Below are 17,424 nucleotides of genomic sequence, written 5' to 3'. Positions count from 1 at the left end.
TTAGTCAACCTATTTAGTTGAAAGGAATTCAAGGAATTTGAGCAAAGTTTGTTGTGTCCTTAAAATGTCTGTTATTGAATATAGGATATCCATGCAGTCTTGCACTAGTTAGCAACTGTCCAGCCAAAAGTATTAACAGCCATATATATTAGAAATAATTATAATGTAGAGTAACAATGGTCACAACAATAACTATGTGATCGCAGTACAAGGAAAGCAATGAATGAAACAAATGAATTAAATTAGTGAGCTGAGAGAGGAAGGTCGGAGAAAGACAAAGTTCTACAGGAAGAAATGTGCACACTGTAATGAGAGAACACACAGCACTGTGTCTTTTTCTTTTCCTTCTTTGTGCATCTTTTTGCTCCAAAGGTTCTACTTCTTGACGTCTTCTTCTGAGAGCATGATGCAGGATGGAGGATGGACTCACATGCTTGTTTGTTGCAGTGTAGAGAGTAGAGCTGGTCTGATACTTGTGGCTGAAATATTAGCCCTTTACTTCCTGCCGACTCCCTCTTCGTCCAAGTGAGGTTCACCTGTCTACAGGAAACATATGATTTACACTTATATATTAATAGAGACGGTACCCGGAGGAAACCCTGAGGCGAAACATGATTTACACCACTTCACCTGTCTACAGGAAACATGATTTAACATGATAATAAGTGTTAAACAGCTAATTCAATAGTAACAACTCTTGCTATAGAGCAGGAGTCACAAGTAGATCAGTTGCAAGTAGATCACATGATATGGCCCTATACTATTACAAAGTGATACAAAACAAGTACCAATTCCATTTCCCTCTATATTTCCCATTCCAAGTGCGTTTGTCTTATGTAACACCAGCGCCGCTATTCCAAAGCCCCTTCAGGTACATTTTTAAATTATTTTCAGCAATGGGATAATATTCTTTGGGTGGGTACTGGGTAGACCTTGTTGCGCTGGTCATTTTGAAAGTATAGAGTGTTTGGTGAGTAACAGCGGTCTCCCTGTCTCTCCACTGTCTCCAGCTCTTTAGAAAATTATTTTTCAGGTTAATCAGGAGAGAGACCTTGTCGTGGAAATTTAGAGACAAACAGTTAATAATACTCCAAGTTACAGGTTGGTGCTGTTTCAGTGCTGTTTGTTTTATGACGTCACTGTCCCATTTGGTGAATGCCTTGTGGCTATATGTTGGGGGGTTGTCTGTGTGGGAGAGAGCTATAAAGGCTGTCCTGTCTTGTCATTCTGGGAGCCAGACTGGGGTTTCCAATACATGAAACAGGTTCGTGTAAGTCTTGTCTCCTTACTCGAGTAAATCCTTATACTCTATAACTCCGAATTCTTGTGTTGTCTCATTATTCATTATTGTGATTTGTCTTTTGAGCTTATGTCCAAACAGATTTCCATTACAACCTCATACAGGACACAGGATAAACGTGACAGTGAAATTGGAAACAAAACAAAACCAAAAAACAACAAGCAGAATACATTGGACCAGTAACACTACAACATTTAAAACTGATAAAGTTTAAATCTCCCCTGATTGGATGAAATTGGTGTCCCACCCGGAAAATCACCAGAGTCACCTGTTACTTAGCCTGAGCTAACGTGTTAGGTTTCTGGTCTAGAGGGGGCGGGTCGCGGCTGAAATTTGCGCACGCCCTGATTGGATCTCATCGATCTGTCCGTCACCCCCCGGCCCCTCCTCTCCCCCCTAGCGCTACGTCACATCATTTGGAGCGACGCCCACCCGGAAGGGTTTACTCCCAATTTTAGACCAGAGCGGCCAATGCGTTCCTCCAGGCTTTCAATTTTTGCACCAACAAAAATGAAAGCCTGGTACCGAGGCTACCTGTTACTGAACAAACACTCTAGCAATGTTTACTATATTAGAATAGAGCTTTAATACAAAAGATAAAAGTGTTGCGACCTGTTCTGGTCGTCATCAGGGTCGAATGTGACTACACACCAGTATATAAGACCTAGCTGTGCTTCAATCTATACTTCAGGTTTATTTCAACAAATAAGACATACCAGGAAAACTAAGATGAATAAGAGGCTCCTTGAATGCAGAAAAAACAGAAAAGGATTTAAGCTTAAATAAATGGGCGCATATGAAAACAACAAACGGGCCACAAAGCTGAAGATGAACACGTTTCAACATGCATCTCATGCCACAACTTCTACAGTAGACGCTGCAAAGAGTCCCCTGTTCATTCGGGACATTTTTGGAGGCAATACATTTTCCACAAAGGGTTTAAACAAACAGGTCAAAGCATGACCTTATTAATGTCAAATATCACTTCATGTAATTCAGTGGTTCCCAAAGTGGGGTCCGGGGACCTCCAGGGGTCAATTAACATTGATTTTACAATATGAATTGGGGGTCCCAGAGATAGAAATGCCATTTAGGCACGATTCATACTCTTATTTTAGAGCCGAATAAAAGTCGGTTCGGCTCTGTAGAGCCTACAATGTGACGTCATTTTAGGTTCGGCTCTTTGGTGCTACTGAAAATTTCTGACGAGCTGAAATCATCTCGGCACTACAGCGCCGAAACAGCGGTAAAATAGGAGTATGAATCGGCACTAACACTCCGATTGCCCGGGGTTATTTAGTCCATTCAATCATAGCGCCCAGCGATTTATAAATTATAGCAGCGGAGCACTTTTACCAACGGACCAGATGTTATCCCAGATGTGGATGTAGAAGCTAAATGTAGCCAAAACACTCTAGAGCCGATCGACAACAGGGAGGTATGATTACCTTACCTATGATTAAACGCGACTAGCGACGGGACCGCGGTGGGCCGTCTAACACATGATATTTTCTTAGAATTGGACGGGATGATTTAGATTACGAGTTATTAACGTTAAGATTTTTGTGTTAAATGGGGGTCTGTAGACTTATGCATGTCAAACTGGGGGTCCTTGAAAATAAATTGGTTGAGAATCACTGCTAGAGCCATAAAAACCTTCTCTTGTGCGGGTCCCTGGCATATATATCTCTTCAAATGGGGGTCCGCGGGCTAATTAGTGTCAATGAGATGAAAAGGTTTTGAACCACTGATGTAATTCATGTGCCAAAACATGGCAGAAACATACTTGCGTCCTTCCCTGGTTTCAGTTTCCTCTTCACTACAGTTCGTCATTTCTGCGTCCTCTGGGTCCTGGTGTTCCTCAAAGATGTGTTCCTGGTCCCCCCATGGTTCATTACCATACCCCACTGGACTGCTCTGTAACAGGAAGCACACGGAGAGCACACCGTGCTCCACACATTAATACACTTCTTCATATTAACCCATTCTGACCTGAGATCAGATTCATACGAAGGTTTCCACTGGACACACACTGGTCTGATGAACCCATTCTGACCTGAGATCAGATTCTAAAAATGTCAGTCGTTCTTCGATTTTTCAAAAAATAGCAGACCTACAAGCTCGTATCGCGCCACTCGGTGGCGCGATATGAGCTTGTAGATCTGCTATTTTTAAATAGCTAAAGCATAACATGATGCTGACACCAAAATGGGTGCCCGGTCAGAATGGGTTAATACACTTCTTCATATTAAACCACAGTTTAAACCACATTAAACCCCTTTTGGTGATTTAAAAGGAGTATTCAGTGATTTGGAAATAACCCCGGTCTGCCCCGGTAACAAGATGTGCACATGCGCGCACTCCAGTGGGGGGGGGGGACACGCGACAGGTCAACAGCACGCACACCAAGGCCCGCCCCCGCTCGATCATGATTGACGGAAGGCCCCTCTCTATTCTGATTGGATGAAGGCTGGGCCACCTATAGCCAAAAACGAAACCTACGGGGTTTTTTTTACACCAGGGGTTAACTGGGGACAGGGAGGAGCTCCTTATAATATGGTCAGCACACTCTATAGTAGGGAGGATTATCACAACAAAACAAAACAAAATAAGTGATATTTGAATTAAGTGAAATCACTGAATATACCTTTAAGCATTATGTTCTACTTTAGCTATTGAAAAATAGCAGATCTACAAGCACATACGAGCTTGTAGGTCTGCTATTTTTTGAAAAATGTGTTGCACAATGCACATCTTTGAATATATATTCTTTCAGAGACAGTTTTTAACTCAAATCTTTGCTTCTGGGGGATGCTTCAGATGGGGGTTGCGGACAAATTCAGATAATTCTGGGGGTCCTTGACATGAAAAAGATTGAGCACCACTGACATAGAAACATGAGGGTTTTTGAGAAAACTATCAGGATTTAGAAGACAAACAAATAATCCCATCTTCTCTTTGTAATGGTTATTTTATTCAGAATGCTGCCCAAATCCTATTATTCAGTTGCTTATTTGCATGGCAGTAGAAAATGGAACTAGATGTGCTGCTCCACCACGGTTCAATATGTATTTATTGCTCCACCACGGTTCAATATGTATTTATTTAGACCTGATTTAAAAAAAGACGCTCTAAACCCACAGTTTTCTGAAAACCCCTGTTTCCATGTCAGTGGTTCTCAAACTATTTCATGTCAAGGACCCCAATGTATTTGGCCGCCGATCCCCATCTGAAAATATGTAGTTCCAGGGACCCCCCAGAAGCAAAGATTTGAGCTAAAAACGTTCGCTCTGATGATTGTTTATTGTGTACTGTTGTTTTGTCTTTTTTTGTCTGCCTTTTACTTTTCAACTTTTACTGATCCTGTATTTAAGGTTTGTTTGTCTTGTTTTCTGTTGTCTTTTTTCTTTGGGGTGAAAATTCAATGTGTTTACTCTTGTCATGTCATACTTGTGGGGTTTATTTAAGAGAAGCTGTTAATGCCACCATTTATTATTTTCAACTTTTCAACAAAACAAACAAAAACTTTCGCTCTGAAAGAAAATATATTCAAAGATTTGTGCCACATTTTCTAGATTTTTCAAACATAGCAGATCTACAAGCTCGTAGCGCGGCACTCTGTGCCTATTTTTTTTTTTAAACAAAAGGGGTTCCCGCCCAGAATGGGATAAAGACAACACAAGATGGAGCAATTCCAAATATCCACCTTACTGAACATTCCACAGCTAAATATGTGGGGCGGACCATATTACTAAATGAGTGGCCATGCACCTATAAACATTCAACATTTCATATGTATCCAGATGTATCCAGGCAACTAGACGTTTAAATCCTTGTCTAAAGTGAATAGACTTAACTGCATGAGCTTCCAAGTGCAATGGAAATATCCAAGTGCAGATATTACCCATCTTTAAAACTCAACTCTTTTTTTCCAGTTTAACCCATTCTGAACGGCACCCATTTTGGTGTCAGCATCATGTTATGCTTTAGCTATTGAAAAATAGCAGATCTACAAGCTCATATCGCGCCACCGAGTGGCGCGATACGAGCTTGTAGGTCTGCTATTTTTGAAAAATCGAAGAACGACTGACATTTTTTAAAATCTGATCTCAGGTCAGAATGGGTTCATCAGACCAGCGTGTGTCCAGTGGAAACCTCGTATGAATCTGATCTTAGGTCAGAATGGGTTAATTTGCTTAATTACTAGAGCCCCCACCCCTCACTAGTGCGAAACGGGGTAGTAAAAACGGGGACGCGTCCTGGACAGTCACCTGTCTGGCTGTCACTCCGTTGTGGCTGCTGCGCCGCGTGGAGCCCAGAGGGGCAGTGTGAGGCCGCTGTCTCAGCTGCAGACCCAGTCCGAGTAGCCCCGGTGTAGACAGCAGACACTGCAGCTCTGCTATCAGGTCCTGCTGCTCCTGTAGCTTATCACTCTGAGAGAGAGAGAGAGAGAGAGAGAGAGAGAGACCACCAAGGATCAAACTCACACACACAAAATATAGAACATGATGATGATGATTCACAGACAAATAGAACATCAAAGGATGAAGCTGGTCTGACCTGTTGCAGTGTTGTTTTTTTGACAGCAAATTTTGATTTTAGTTCTAGTCATAGTCTCTTTTTAATTTAGGTTTAGTCACATTTTAGTCACCTGGAATGTTTTAGTGTTAGTCAAGTTTTAGTTGACTAAATATCATAAGATTTTAGTCGACTAAATCAACAGTTGATTTAGTCGAACAACATGTGTTTTGGCGGGCCTTGAGGCCGTCGTAATGCCCACAACGTGTCGCAGCGCAACGTGTTGTGGGCTTGTAGATCGTCTATTTTCAGCATGCAACCAATTGTAAAAGGACCTCTTGTCCACTAGTCCCTTCCTGACATTTTAGTCTAGTTTTTTTCGTCTTAGTTTTACTTGACGAAATCAACACTGACCTGTTGCTTGTATTGCTCCATGGTCTAGTTTTTTTCGTCTTAGTTTTAGTTGACGAAATCAACACTGACCTGTTGCTTGTATTGCTCCATGGCATCTTCGAGGGCTGCGAGGAAGTCTGTGTTCTCTTTCTCCAGCTGCTGGACCTGGGCTTGAAGATGGGCGATGCCCTCCTCCCTGTCACTTTCATGGCTCCATTTCTCCTCTGTAGCCTCTGGGTCCTGGTCCTAAAACATTTATTATGTATCATCAGTCTATTCCACCAAAAATAGTCGGAACAAAAAACAAAATAAATTAAAAAACGGTGTGTAGGGGTGAAACGGGAAACCATTACTACGAATTTCGATTTTGAGCGGAATTGTTAAAAGAATAGTGAAAATAGTAAGTGAGCTCATTATTTACAATGCATAACATGTTTGTACGACAATAGGGGTTTATTGTTTTGCATTGACTCATTGAAACACATCAAATAACTATTTGTAACACATATGGGCCACTGCAGCAGTGTTTAAACACTTCAAATGGCAATAACTGGGTGAACATAGCGCAATATAGGACTGGATTTGAAGGCCTGAAAATCTAGTTACCGGTAATAAAAAAAAATGTAATGGATAGAATAATCACTAAATAATGACAGTTGGAGCCCTATTCGTGCGCGGTTGCATTGTGACTGTAACCTGATTCTTTAAAGCAGTCCTTCCCGTCCTTAACGTAACGCTGTCCTCGGCAGAGCTGTTGTCGATGCCGCTGTCTGGTCCAGAGGCCGTGGTCAGACCGCTCCTCTCCTCCTCCACAGAGTAGAGCCACTCCTTCACTCTGAGACTCTGGTCTGCACTCAGAGCCTCCTCGCTCTGCAACTCATGGAGTAACCTGTTCATGGAGATGAAGGGGAAAAAAACAACAACATTTGGTTAAAGGGATAGTTCAATTTTTTTGTAACTTAAGTTGTATGAAATACTTTCCATATTATAGTGGTTGCAACTGTATTAATTGATTGCCAGAGTCCCGTGGTGGGAGTTCTGCTCTGGTTTTGGTGAAATATCAAGTAGTTCCGGTCATTTTGTGGGGGGCACTGGGGGCCACGCAGTAAAGGTAAATGAATCCACAAAACTAACGTTATTTGTATTGTTGACCCATTTCTAAAATATTAGTGCAACTTTCGTTATTTTTTTTACCCCTCTATCACACAGAACTATGTTTTTTGTGTCCATATCACTACGCCCAAAAAATTGTTCCATGTGATGGAGGGGTCAAAGTCGCGCTAATATTTTAGAAATAGGTCAACAATACAAATTACGTTCGTTTTGTGGATTCATTTACTTTTACTGCGTGGCCCCAGTGCCCCCCACAAAATGACCAGAACTACTTAATATTCACTAAAACCAGAGCAGAACTCCCACCACGGAACTCAGGCAATCAATTAATACAGTTACAACCACTATATTAATGGCAAGTATTTCATACAACTTAAGTTCAAAAAACCTGAACTATCCCTTTAAGTGAAATAAAACTAACAAGGCTTTATATAAAAACTAAGATCTGAGAAAAGGTTCCTTAGGTTATCAATATTTCATACATGAGCTTAGTATTTAGGGTGGATATGAAATATTTGTGTCGGTTTTAAACATGGGCGGAGCTTGAGGGGGTTCAGGGGGTGCACTGCAAAAAAAAAAAAAGTTTTTAAACTTAACTTCTGGCTTCTGACTGTAGTTTGTAATCATCTCTCTTATCATGATATGATGACTCGCTGTATGGCTGTAGTGCATGTGTGTGAGCTGCTGTACTACCTAAATAACTCTTTTTTAGGGGTTAGGGCATTGTAAAAACGCTAAAATAATAAAATAAAGGTCAAAAAAATCGCACGCGCACACTTTGCGTGCGCGCGGGTGTCGTTGGCCAAGCAGTCGCACCCCCAGGCGTCAAGTTCAAGCTCCGCCTATGGTTTTAAATGTGAAACTGTAAAAAGGCATGTCTTTTGAGTTCTTATAACAATACTTTTCTTTTCTAGCATTCTCAATAAAGAGAATGTGCATCTAAGCCTGTCTTGCATCTGCCATTTTGGAGTGCTGCTTTTTTCCACTTTGGTGGTTTCTTGAACTTAGTTCTATCCGTAGTATCTTTAATCCAAATTTATACTAACAAACCCTGCAGATACTAACACAGTAACAAAGTTATCAATAGTATCAAGAGACGATTTGTGTCAATACCACAAACATAATAGGAGTTATAAGAGTAATGTCTTATGTCACAACATTAAATGGTAAATAATGTGGTTATGCTGTAACCTGTATGCAGTATCTGTACAGGTCCTGTAGTGGGCGCTCTGGGCTTGCAGTCGACTCATTTCTGCCTCTCCATGTCGAGGCCTCCTGTGTGGATCGGCGTGCGAAATTATTCGGGTCTCAGATCGCTGGCGGTTTTCCAGGGCTCGGCGAAGGGCCTTGATTTGTTGCTCCAGCCCCTCCACCCGGTCTGGCTCGCCCTTGCAGTTCACAGTGGCCCGGTTCTGAATGTTCCGAGCTCGCTTGGCATAGTTCAGTGTATTCAGACTCTCGTCAAAGTCCGCCGAGGATGGGCTGATGCAAGCAATCATCAGTGTTTTGGAGTTTCCTCCCAAAGAGTCTTTTAGGATCCTAAGTGGGGGAGAAAAGTCACATGAACAAAAATGATAACTGACCTAGTAAGCTACATACAGTATGTAACCACTTAAACCCTATACTTGGCCTCCTCATTTTACTTGACTACAAGGTCACATTGTAGCGCATTTTGAACTTATAGATCTGCTATTTTCACTTAGTATTCCTAACGTTGCGCTGAATGCCTATAATGACATGTCCAGAATAGGGGGATGCTAGGGGTTTAACTCATTTTGGGAACCCCTTTTGGTGTTAGCATTATGTTATGCTTTAGCTATTGAGCAGATCTACAAGCTCATAGCGCGCCACCGAGTGGCGCGCTAAGAGCTTGTAGCTCTGCTATTTTTGAAAATTCGAAGAACAACTGACAGAAACATAGATTTTTCAGGAAACTGTCAGGATGTAGAAGACATTTTTTAGAATCTGATCTCAGGTCAAAATGGGTTAAGAACCAATTACTCGTGAATTTCTGAACGACCTACCTGGTAATTTTGGAATCTCTGTACGGTATATGGGTGCCTTTCCTCTTGGGGTCCCCCAGTGCCCCTATGACGTTCCCCAACGCCAGCAGGCCACTGTTTATCTGAATGCTCTCCTTCAGCCTCTCCCCGGTGTTCCCCGTCCGCAGGATGCGCTCCGACCCCGCCAGGTCCACGAAGTGGAACTTGGAGTACAGGACATGGTGTGGCCCGGCGCCCGCCGCCGTGCTCCCCAAAAGTCGCGAGCCGCCGCCGCCGCCCCGACGCTGGTCCATGTGCACGGTGAAGATGGTGTGCGAGCGGCTGGAGTGGGGATTCATCTGGGTCGCTCCCGTGTGCCTGGCCGTGTTTCCAGACTCCAGCAGGCTCAGCACCTCGTCGAGGCCTTCCACTTCGCACTCTTTCACGCCACATAACACTGCAAAAGTCACGAGAGACACAGACACGATCATGGTTATTTTTGTTGTTGACCTGCACAAGATTTCATTATCAACCAAGTAAAAAACGGTACTTTTATGTTAACCCATTTTGGGGGCGGGAACCCCTTTTGGTGTTTTAAACATTTAACGTTATAATTTAGCTATTGAAAAATAGCAGATCTACAAGCTCATAGCTTGTAGGTCTGCTATTTTTGAAAAATCGAAGAACGACTGACGTAGAAACATAGCTTTTCCAGAAAACTGTCAGGATGTAGAAGACATTTTTAGAATCCGATCTCAGGTCAAAATGGGTTAAAGATGGAGTGCCACAATTTTTGTATTTTTCCAGCTTTTCATGTGTCTATGGGGTGACAGTACTCCATTAGACACCCTGGAGTCGTTTTTATGTGCAATGGTGTAATAACTTTGTATTTAGGGTTTCTTCCTGGAGGCTGAACACTTGACGGTCAAACGGGCCAATGAAGTAAACACGGATAGTGTGACGTAAAAAAATTGCACGCACACACGCACCTCCCCCTCTATATATATTTTTAAATACGACAACCTCTGTGGGCGGAGCTGCCTGCCACATACACACGTGTGAACTGAACGGCGCAGCCAGCCAGTTTGTTGCTCTGTGCCTAACTGTGTGGCAGATTTTCAAACAGTCATTTTGGACACATGGACACATTACCAGTTCACAGCAGAGCAGACTGTTTTTCGTCAGATTGGAAGCAAGTAAATGTTCACGTCGGGTCCTCAGGATAATCAAGGAAACCACAACAAACCAGCCTTATAGCCTACTGCTCTGCTGTAGTTGCTCTTGTTGTTCTCAAGGAGTAGGTCAAGAAAGTCAAGAATTAGAATCTGTTGTTGTGTCGCGCTGGAAGTCATGTTGCCATGTCTGGGTATTACAAGCGACTTGGGCTTGTTTTCATATAAGAAACTTTCAGGGGAGATGTGGTTGACTTGACCAATGGTTCATGTGAAGGACCCTCAGATTAATATGTTGTTAAAAGGATTGGTGTTGTTGAAAGGTTTTCATAAATATTCAAGGCAATTTCTGTGACTTATTTTTGTGGACTTGGCCGCTTGTTTCTTTAAATCTGGCGTCTTTTGCTGAAACTCAATGCAGTCAGAAGGAACATTCATGTTGTAAATTGTGTTTGATCAGAGCAAGAGTGGAGAGTCTTCTGTCCAGAGCATCATGTGCCTATAGGGCAGTGCAAGTGTTTTGTGTCAATAAAGGACAGTTTTAATGCCAGGGTGCTTAGCTGGAGGAAATCAATAGCCTACAATATATTGGCAAATTAATAAAATTATTCATGCTAAATGATCTATCAAACTAATTGTTTCTGCTGTTAAACTATGATTTAATTGGATGATGAGCTGAGCTGATTGTGACAATACGGTCAATATAATTGGAGGAAATAAAAAAATGATTATAAGAAATCAGAAAAAACAGATCTGATATGGTATGGATGCGTGGATTATATGCCTATACATGGATGGTGGCAGTATAAGTGCATAATGGTGCTTATATGATATCTCAGAAATATGGGAAGTGTTCACTTCTAACATTCACAAAAACATGAGTTCTTGTTACATTACAGACACCAATTTGTCATTTTGTAAACAAAAGGGCAGGGACTAGGACAAGTGGGTGGTCTTAACCCATTCTGACCTGAGATCAGATTCATACGAAGGTTTCCACTGGACACACACTGGTCTGATTAACCCATTCTGACCTGAGATCAGATTCTAGAAATGTCAGTCGCTCTTCGATTTTTCAAAAATAGCAGACCTACAAGCTCGTATCGCGCCACTCGGTGGCGCGATATGAGCTTGTAGATCTGCTATTTTTCAATAGCTAAAGCATAACATGATGCTGACACCAAAATGGGTGCCCGGTCAGAATGGGTTAAAGGAGGAGGCGGAGGGACTGGATTAGGTGGGTGGTGCTACGGTTAAACTCACGCATACCTAATGAACTGGTGGGTGTGTCCACTTAAAACCATCATTTTAACAAATACCGTTTACTTTTTTGAAAAAATTATACCTCATATACACCTAAATACACCTGATGATCATGTTTAAGTGTGGAGAAAAAATCACGGCACTCCATCTTTAATACGTATAGGAGTACTTGTTGACATTGATCCATACCTATGTTGCCTTTATCCTCTCTGATGTTAATTTGCTTACTGGCGGTCTCCACTTCCAGTAAGTCCTTGAACTCCTCTTTGTAGACCTCCAGGTAGGAAACTCGGACAGAGAAGTCTGTGAGGTCATTCTCATCGAGCAGCTTGAAGACCTCGGCAACAGCTCTGGGGATGATGCCCTGCTCTTCGTCCCTAAATGAAGCTACACACACATGAACAACATGGCCTTATATTCACAGGGGTTTGTGCTGCTTAACCTGAAGCAGAGTCAGAGTGTAACACTCGATTTAACCACTTTCATTCTGGTGACCCTATCAAATCTTCCGCCCCCTCCAAAAAAATGGCGAAAATAGCTACAAGTCGCGATGTGACAAGTGAGCTTATAGATCCTACTTTCGCTATTCGTCATATGACCAAGTACCTAGAAAGTGGTTAACTTAGAGTACAATGTTCATTGTTCACTTACTTGTGCTTTTTTCAGTTCTGTGACCTTGATCTTCAACAGAACTGGAAAAAACTGTGTTATCCTCCTTCTATTGGTTATATCTCTTTCTCTTCATTGTGAATTTAATCAAAACAATGTATCAGTGAAATGCTTAAAGCTGCTATAAGCAATAATGTCAAAATTGTAATGACCTTATTTTTTCTTTTTTGTATTCAGACAGCCCCCAAAGAATGTAGTCTCTGTGACACATCTAGGGGCCGCAATCTGCATTCAAAGATGTTCCTAGAAGCTTTGTCATTGGTCGATTTGCCTGTCTACTTCCTGATTGGTTAGTCATTGCGACCAGGTTTTTTTCATCTTCACCGGGCCACCTGAGAGTGGTGGCCTTGGGTTGCTTTCACGTGGTATAATTTGGAAACTCCTAAAATCCTGAGAGTGAACAAATTAACCAAATGGACTCATATTTGTACATTCTCTGCGTTACAAAAATGGATGAATTATCATTATCTATGGAAGTAGAATTGCAATAGAGGGGAACTAACTAACACCAAGCTTTGAACATGTGTCGTCGTCTCAGGCTGCTTTTCCAACACAGGTGTACGTGTTTAAGACATGACCTCACTAATTGGGGCTCCATGATTCCCCGCTTGCAGTAGGAAAACAGGTTAACCCATTCTGGGCGGGAACCCCTTTTGGTGTTTTTAGCATTATGTTCTACTTTAGCTATTGAAAAATAGCAGATCTACAAGCTCATAGCGTGGAAGAATTGTGAAAATGTGCCTCAAATCTTTGAATATATATTATTTCGTTTTTAACTAAAATCTTTGCTTATGGGAGGTCCCTGGAACTACATATTTTCAGATGGGGGTCGGAGGCCAATTGCATATATTTTTGGGGGTCCTGAGAACCACAGACATAGAAACATGGGTTTTTCAGAAAACTGTCAGGATTTAGAAGACATTTGTAGAATCGTCTAACTCTACACTACTACAGTGAGTGTGTCTGTGACACAGAGATTGCTCCAATGCTCCATACACACACATAGGTTGACAAATGACAATAATGACCCCAGATCGGAGATCTCAAATATAGTATTTCATTCACATTAATTTCAAACAAAAGTTACAGCTTTTGAAATGCACAAAGACATGCACAAATATCGTGATCCTGCCTGACGGAGCACCTGCGTGTTTATCGGCGGGGGGGGTTTAGGCTCCATCTCGCATCTCCGCACGCACAGAAAGAGAGCGATAACTATATTTGGAAATCAATCAATTCACACAGCAATTTTGCACCTGGCATGCTCACTCAAGTATGGGAGTTCAGTAGGCATCACTCTTGAGTGTCATTTTACTGTCAGACTAGTGGTCTGTTTATTTGGTGCAATCAAATGTATGCGTGTCAACTTATATATAGGTTATAGGTTCAAGCAAACAAGAGCGTGTGGGAGAATGAGAATATGTAAACTTACAAATATTGGCTTCTCCAATTGTGTACGTCTTGCCTGAGCCCGTCTGACCATAGGCAAAGACTGTGGCATTGAATCCCTGGAAGAAGGCTTCTATCAGCGGCTGGACCGACCCGCTGTAGACCTCCTCCTGGCAGCACGTTTCGTCAAACAGGAAGTCACAGAGGAAGTGGCGGTCGTGGCCCAGCGTGACACGCCGCTGGTCTTGGTCCACGGTGATGCAGCTCTCGTGGCTGTGCAGCACCTCTTTGGGCAGCAGCGGACGCACTCGGACAGCAACCTGAACAGCAGTGTCCTCCCCTCTGCTCTGCCCACTCGGCACTTTGGGAGACATGATCTTGTTCTTTGGCTGCGGCCGCTATGAACATATCATATTCAGCCCACTAGAAGAGAAATACAGATATTATTATCAGTTTCAAATGTTTTTTCTTGTTTTGGTTTTTCTACTGAGCAAAGGCAGTTAACAACTAACAAAGATGGATGTAGAGCAGTGATTCGCAAACATTGTATTATTATTCAGAGACCCGCAGATTGGGTTGTATTTAGGCCACAGACTGCTCTGTGTACAAATGAAACCAAATGGACCCTTATGTTATGGGTCTGTAACTCTGAGAGTCTGAGTGTACAAATGAAACATATGGTCTACTTTTCGTTCCATTTGTACACTCAGTTACAAACCCATAAGAGTGAACAGTCCATTTGGTTCTAAAACCTTTGCCGGGGAACCCAGTGTGCTTTATTGGGATTGTCAATATATGTAGTCTTAGTCATCATAGCTTAGTTTTCATTTAGTTTCCATGTACAGTAGTTTTCGTCAGTGAAAAAAGGTAGTCAACGAACATCTTTCAAAAACAACACGGCTGTATGTAACAGCATAGCACCAGAAGATATACAGACATGTCTAGCTGCAGTAGCTAGGCAACAATCATTGCCATGGGAGCATCACATAAGACCATTCCAAATTCCAACAGAATTTGACATGGTAAAATCATGGCAGTTGACTTCCCAGATCACATGGCATCTTATTCTCCAGTATCTAACTTTTCCTTAAAGAACCACTTCATCGGCCCAGGCCGTAGCGTAACTGTCTGGGCACCGGACTGGTGATCCAGTCGCGGTGTGCCGCGGGTTCGACTCCCGGACCCGACACGGCCTTTACCGCATGTCATCCCCCCATCTCTCTCCCGTTTCCTGTCAGCCTACTTTCTATCCCTTAATAAATCAATAAAGGCGTAAGCCGCAAAAAAAAATCTTAAAAAAAAAAAAAAAAAGAACCACTTCATCACTTTTCAACCTATCTTCATAATAGTAGGTCCTCACAAATAATCATGAAAAAATGGCGCAATTTTTTTCTACTCAAGTCTGTGTCTCATAGGGCTGTGGGCAGTTCAGAAACCGTCTTCCAGTGACATCATCGATGGGGAATACAAGCTAATAGAAACTGCAGGCTTTCTAGTCCTGAAAAGTTGCAATGCGAAAATGGAAGCCATCGTTTAAAAAATAATCTGCCTAATGATGATGTCACTGGTTTCTAAACTGCCCACAGCCCTCCTATGAGACACAGACTGAGCAGAAAAAAATCGTGCCATTTTATCATGATTATTAGTGAGGACCTATTATATGAAGATAGGTTGAAAAGTGGTGAAGTGGTCCTTTAAACATACTGCGTGTATGTCTACATGATGCGGTAAAAGGTCTGATGGTTGGAAGGACTTGTAGAATCTACATGCAAAAACGCTTTGCTGATTTACAATGTCTTTTGAAAACGTGATAGGGTGGAACTTATTATTATAGGACTGTTGTGCCTTGCATGTTTTGTGTGGATTAATCAGTACTGAAATTGAACCCATTAAAACCGGGAAAGCAATAGCATCAGTGTCATTTTCGATTTTAGCGTTGGATATTCAAAAGTACCAGCTACACAGGCTCACAGCACTCACTTCGTGCCACGCTTTAAGCTCGTACATGATTCTGCTATTTTTGTAACGTTTTTAAAATCTTGAAAGTGTGAGAACTAGTGATTTAAAAAAGGAATTTGTAGAATCGATAAACAAGAATAAAGTCTGCACACGGGAAATGCTCCAAAGCTTAAAAACTAATATTTTCGTTCCTTTTTTTTTTACACCATTGGACTTACACATTGGCTCTTCTTCAGACATTGAAGTATACACACACAAGCACCTATATTTATACATGTTGTTCTGAGTCAGCTGACCAGCAGTGACCCAGCTGGCACCCATAACAATCAATCATCAAGTATCACATATGCAAAATAATGCCCATCAATAAAGTTATAGAACAGAATACCAATGTTTACGAAAATGACCACCTATCACCTATTTAAAAAAATATATATCCAAACAACTGGTACACATGAGAGGTCATCGAGCTTACACCATAATAAAAGTCAAGTTAAAAAATTAAATAAAAAGTTGTTGATTTATACCGTTTGAGACGCCTCTCTTACTCATGAGTCATGAGTCATGACTGAAACGTACCCACAGCAAGAAACAGCAAGAAACGAGACCCGAAACCTTGACATCACTGAGGATACGTCCCAGGTGCATCCATGCCATGTTTTTTCGTTCACTCGCGACCCACAAAAAAGGACAGTGGTTTAAAGCAAAGTCAGCCCTAATCCTGTATTGTATTGTGTGTGATAAGAACACAAAAGCCCTCAAAGGAAGGAAATCCTAACAGAACGATAGCATTCAGGTTGAAAATCTGCAAATGGACACCAACGAGTCCATTTGGTTCCATTTGTACACTCTCAGAGTTAAATTAAGTTATTTTACAATCTAAATTAGGGGTCCAAGGCCTAATGCATATCAAACTTGGGGGGGGGGGGCTTCTAATTAAAATGGTTGAGAATCACTGCTAGAGCAGTACAAAGCTTCTCTTATGGGGTCCCTGACACACATCTTTCCAAATGTAGCCTTTGAAGTGGGGGTCAGTGGGCTAATAAGTGTCGATGTGGGGGTCCTTCCCTAAGGTCCTTCCTTGACATGAACCTGTTTGAGAACCACTTAACTACAGTACTCATTAATCAAGAGTCAAGACTTGACAAGACCATCTTTCCAGTGATAAAATGGCCACCAACGTAATCAAAAAGGCCAACCAAAGAACAAGATTCCTATACAGGATCTCCTCACTGGTCAACAAAAACACCTTGAAGACCCTAACAGGAGCCCTCGTACAAGGTTTCTTCGACTACGCTTGCACCTCCTGGTATCACAGCACCTCTAAGGCCCTTAAAACAAGGCTCCAGACTTCCCAAAACAAACTGGTCAGGCTACTACTTGGCTTCACTCCCCGAACCCACCTCACCCCTGCCCACTTTGACAGGCTGGAATGGCTTAGGGTTGACGACAGAGTAGGCTACAGCACGTTGCAATGGGTCTGGTCCTCAAGATTCGCTACACCACCAAGATACCTATGTACCTGTCTAAATACTTCCTTAATCTCATCGAAGTCCACACACACCCACAACACCAGAGGGAGTTCAACAAACCATGTGCAACCCAGATTCGGCACAAACAAGGGACTAAATAATTTTCGCTCCTATGCCACCAAAATGTGGAACGC

At 42.1% G+C, this 17,424-nt stretch overlaps 1 protein-coding gene across 2 annotated transcripts in view; it reads right to left on the bottom strand.

Annotated features, from left to right (window-relative positions):
- The window catches only part of kif7 (kinesin family member 7), a gene marked incomplete at its 3' end in the record, with an annotated part of 30,903 nt that overhangs the window by 12,349 nt on the left and 1,130 nt on the right, over positions 1 to 17,424 (bottom strand). For both annotated transcript variants that reach the window (XM_083758958.1, XM_083758957.1), the window contains exons 2-10: positions 13,843 to 14,222; positions 11,931 to 12,128; positions 9,349 to 9,763; positions 8,516 to 8,863; positions 6,908 to 7,100; positions 6,302 to 6,457; positions 5,572 to 5,733; positions 3,087 to 3,217; positions 431 to 540 (exon numbers count right to left, since the gene is read on the bottom strand). In XM_083758958.1, the coding sequence (XP_083615084.1) occupies positions 431 to 540; positions 3,087 to 3,217; positions 5,572 to 5,733; positions 6,302 to 6,457; positions 6,908 to 7,100; positions 8,516 to 8,863; positions 9,349 to 9,763; positions 11,931 to 12,128; positions 13,843 to 14,173 (2,044 nt within the window). In that variant the 5' untranslated portion in view covers positions 14,174 to 14,222. The remainder of the gene's footprint in view (positions 1 to 430; positions 541 to 3,086; positions 3,218 to 5,571; positions 5,734 to 6,301; positions 6,458 to 6,907; positions 7,101 to 8,515; positions 8,864 to 9,348; positions 9,764 to 11,930; positions 12,129 to 13,842; positions 14,223 to 17,424) is intronic.

The sequence above is a fragment of the Protomyctophum parallelum genome (assembly GCF_964188405.1).
Source record: "Protomyctophum parallelum genome assembly, chromosome: 2".
NCBI classification, from domain to species: Eukaryota; Metazoa; Chordata; class Actinopteri; order Myctophiformes; family Myctophidae; genus Protomyctophum; species Protomyctophum parallelum.
This window is presented reverse-complemented; position numbering and strand designations above follow the sequence as displayed.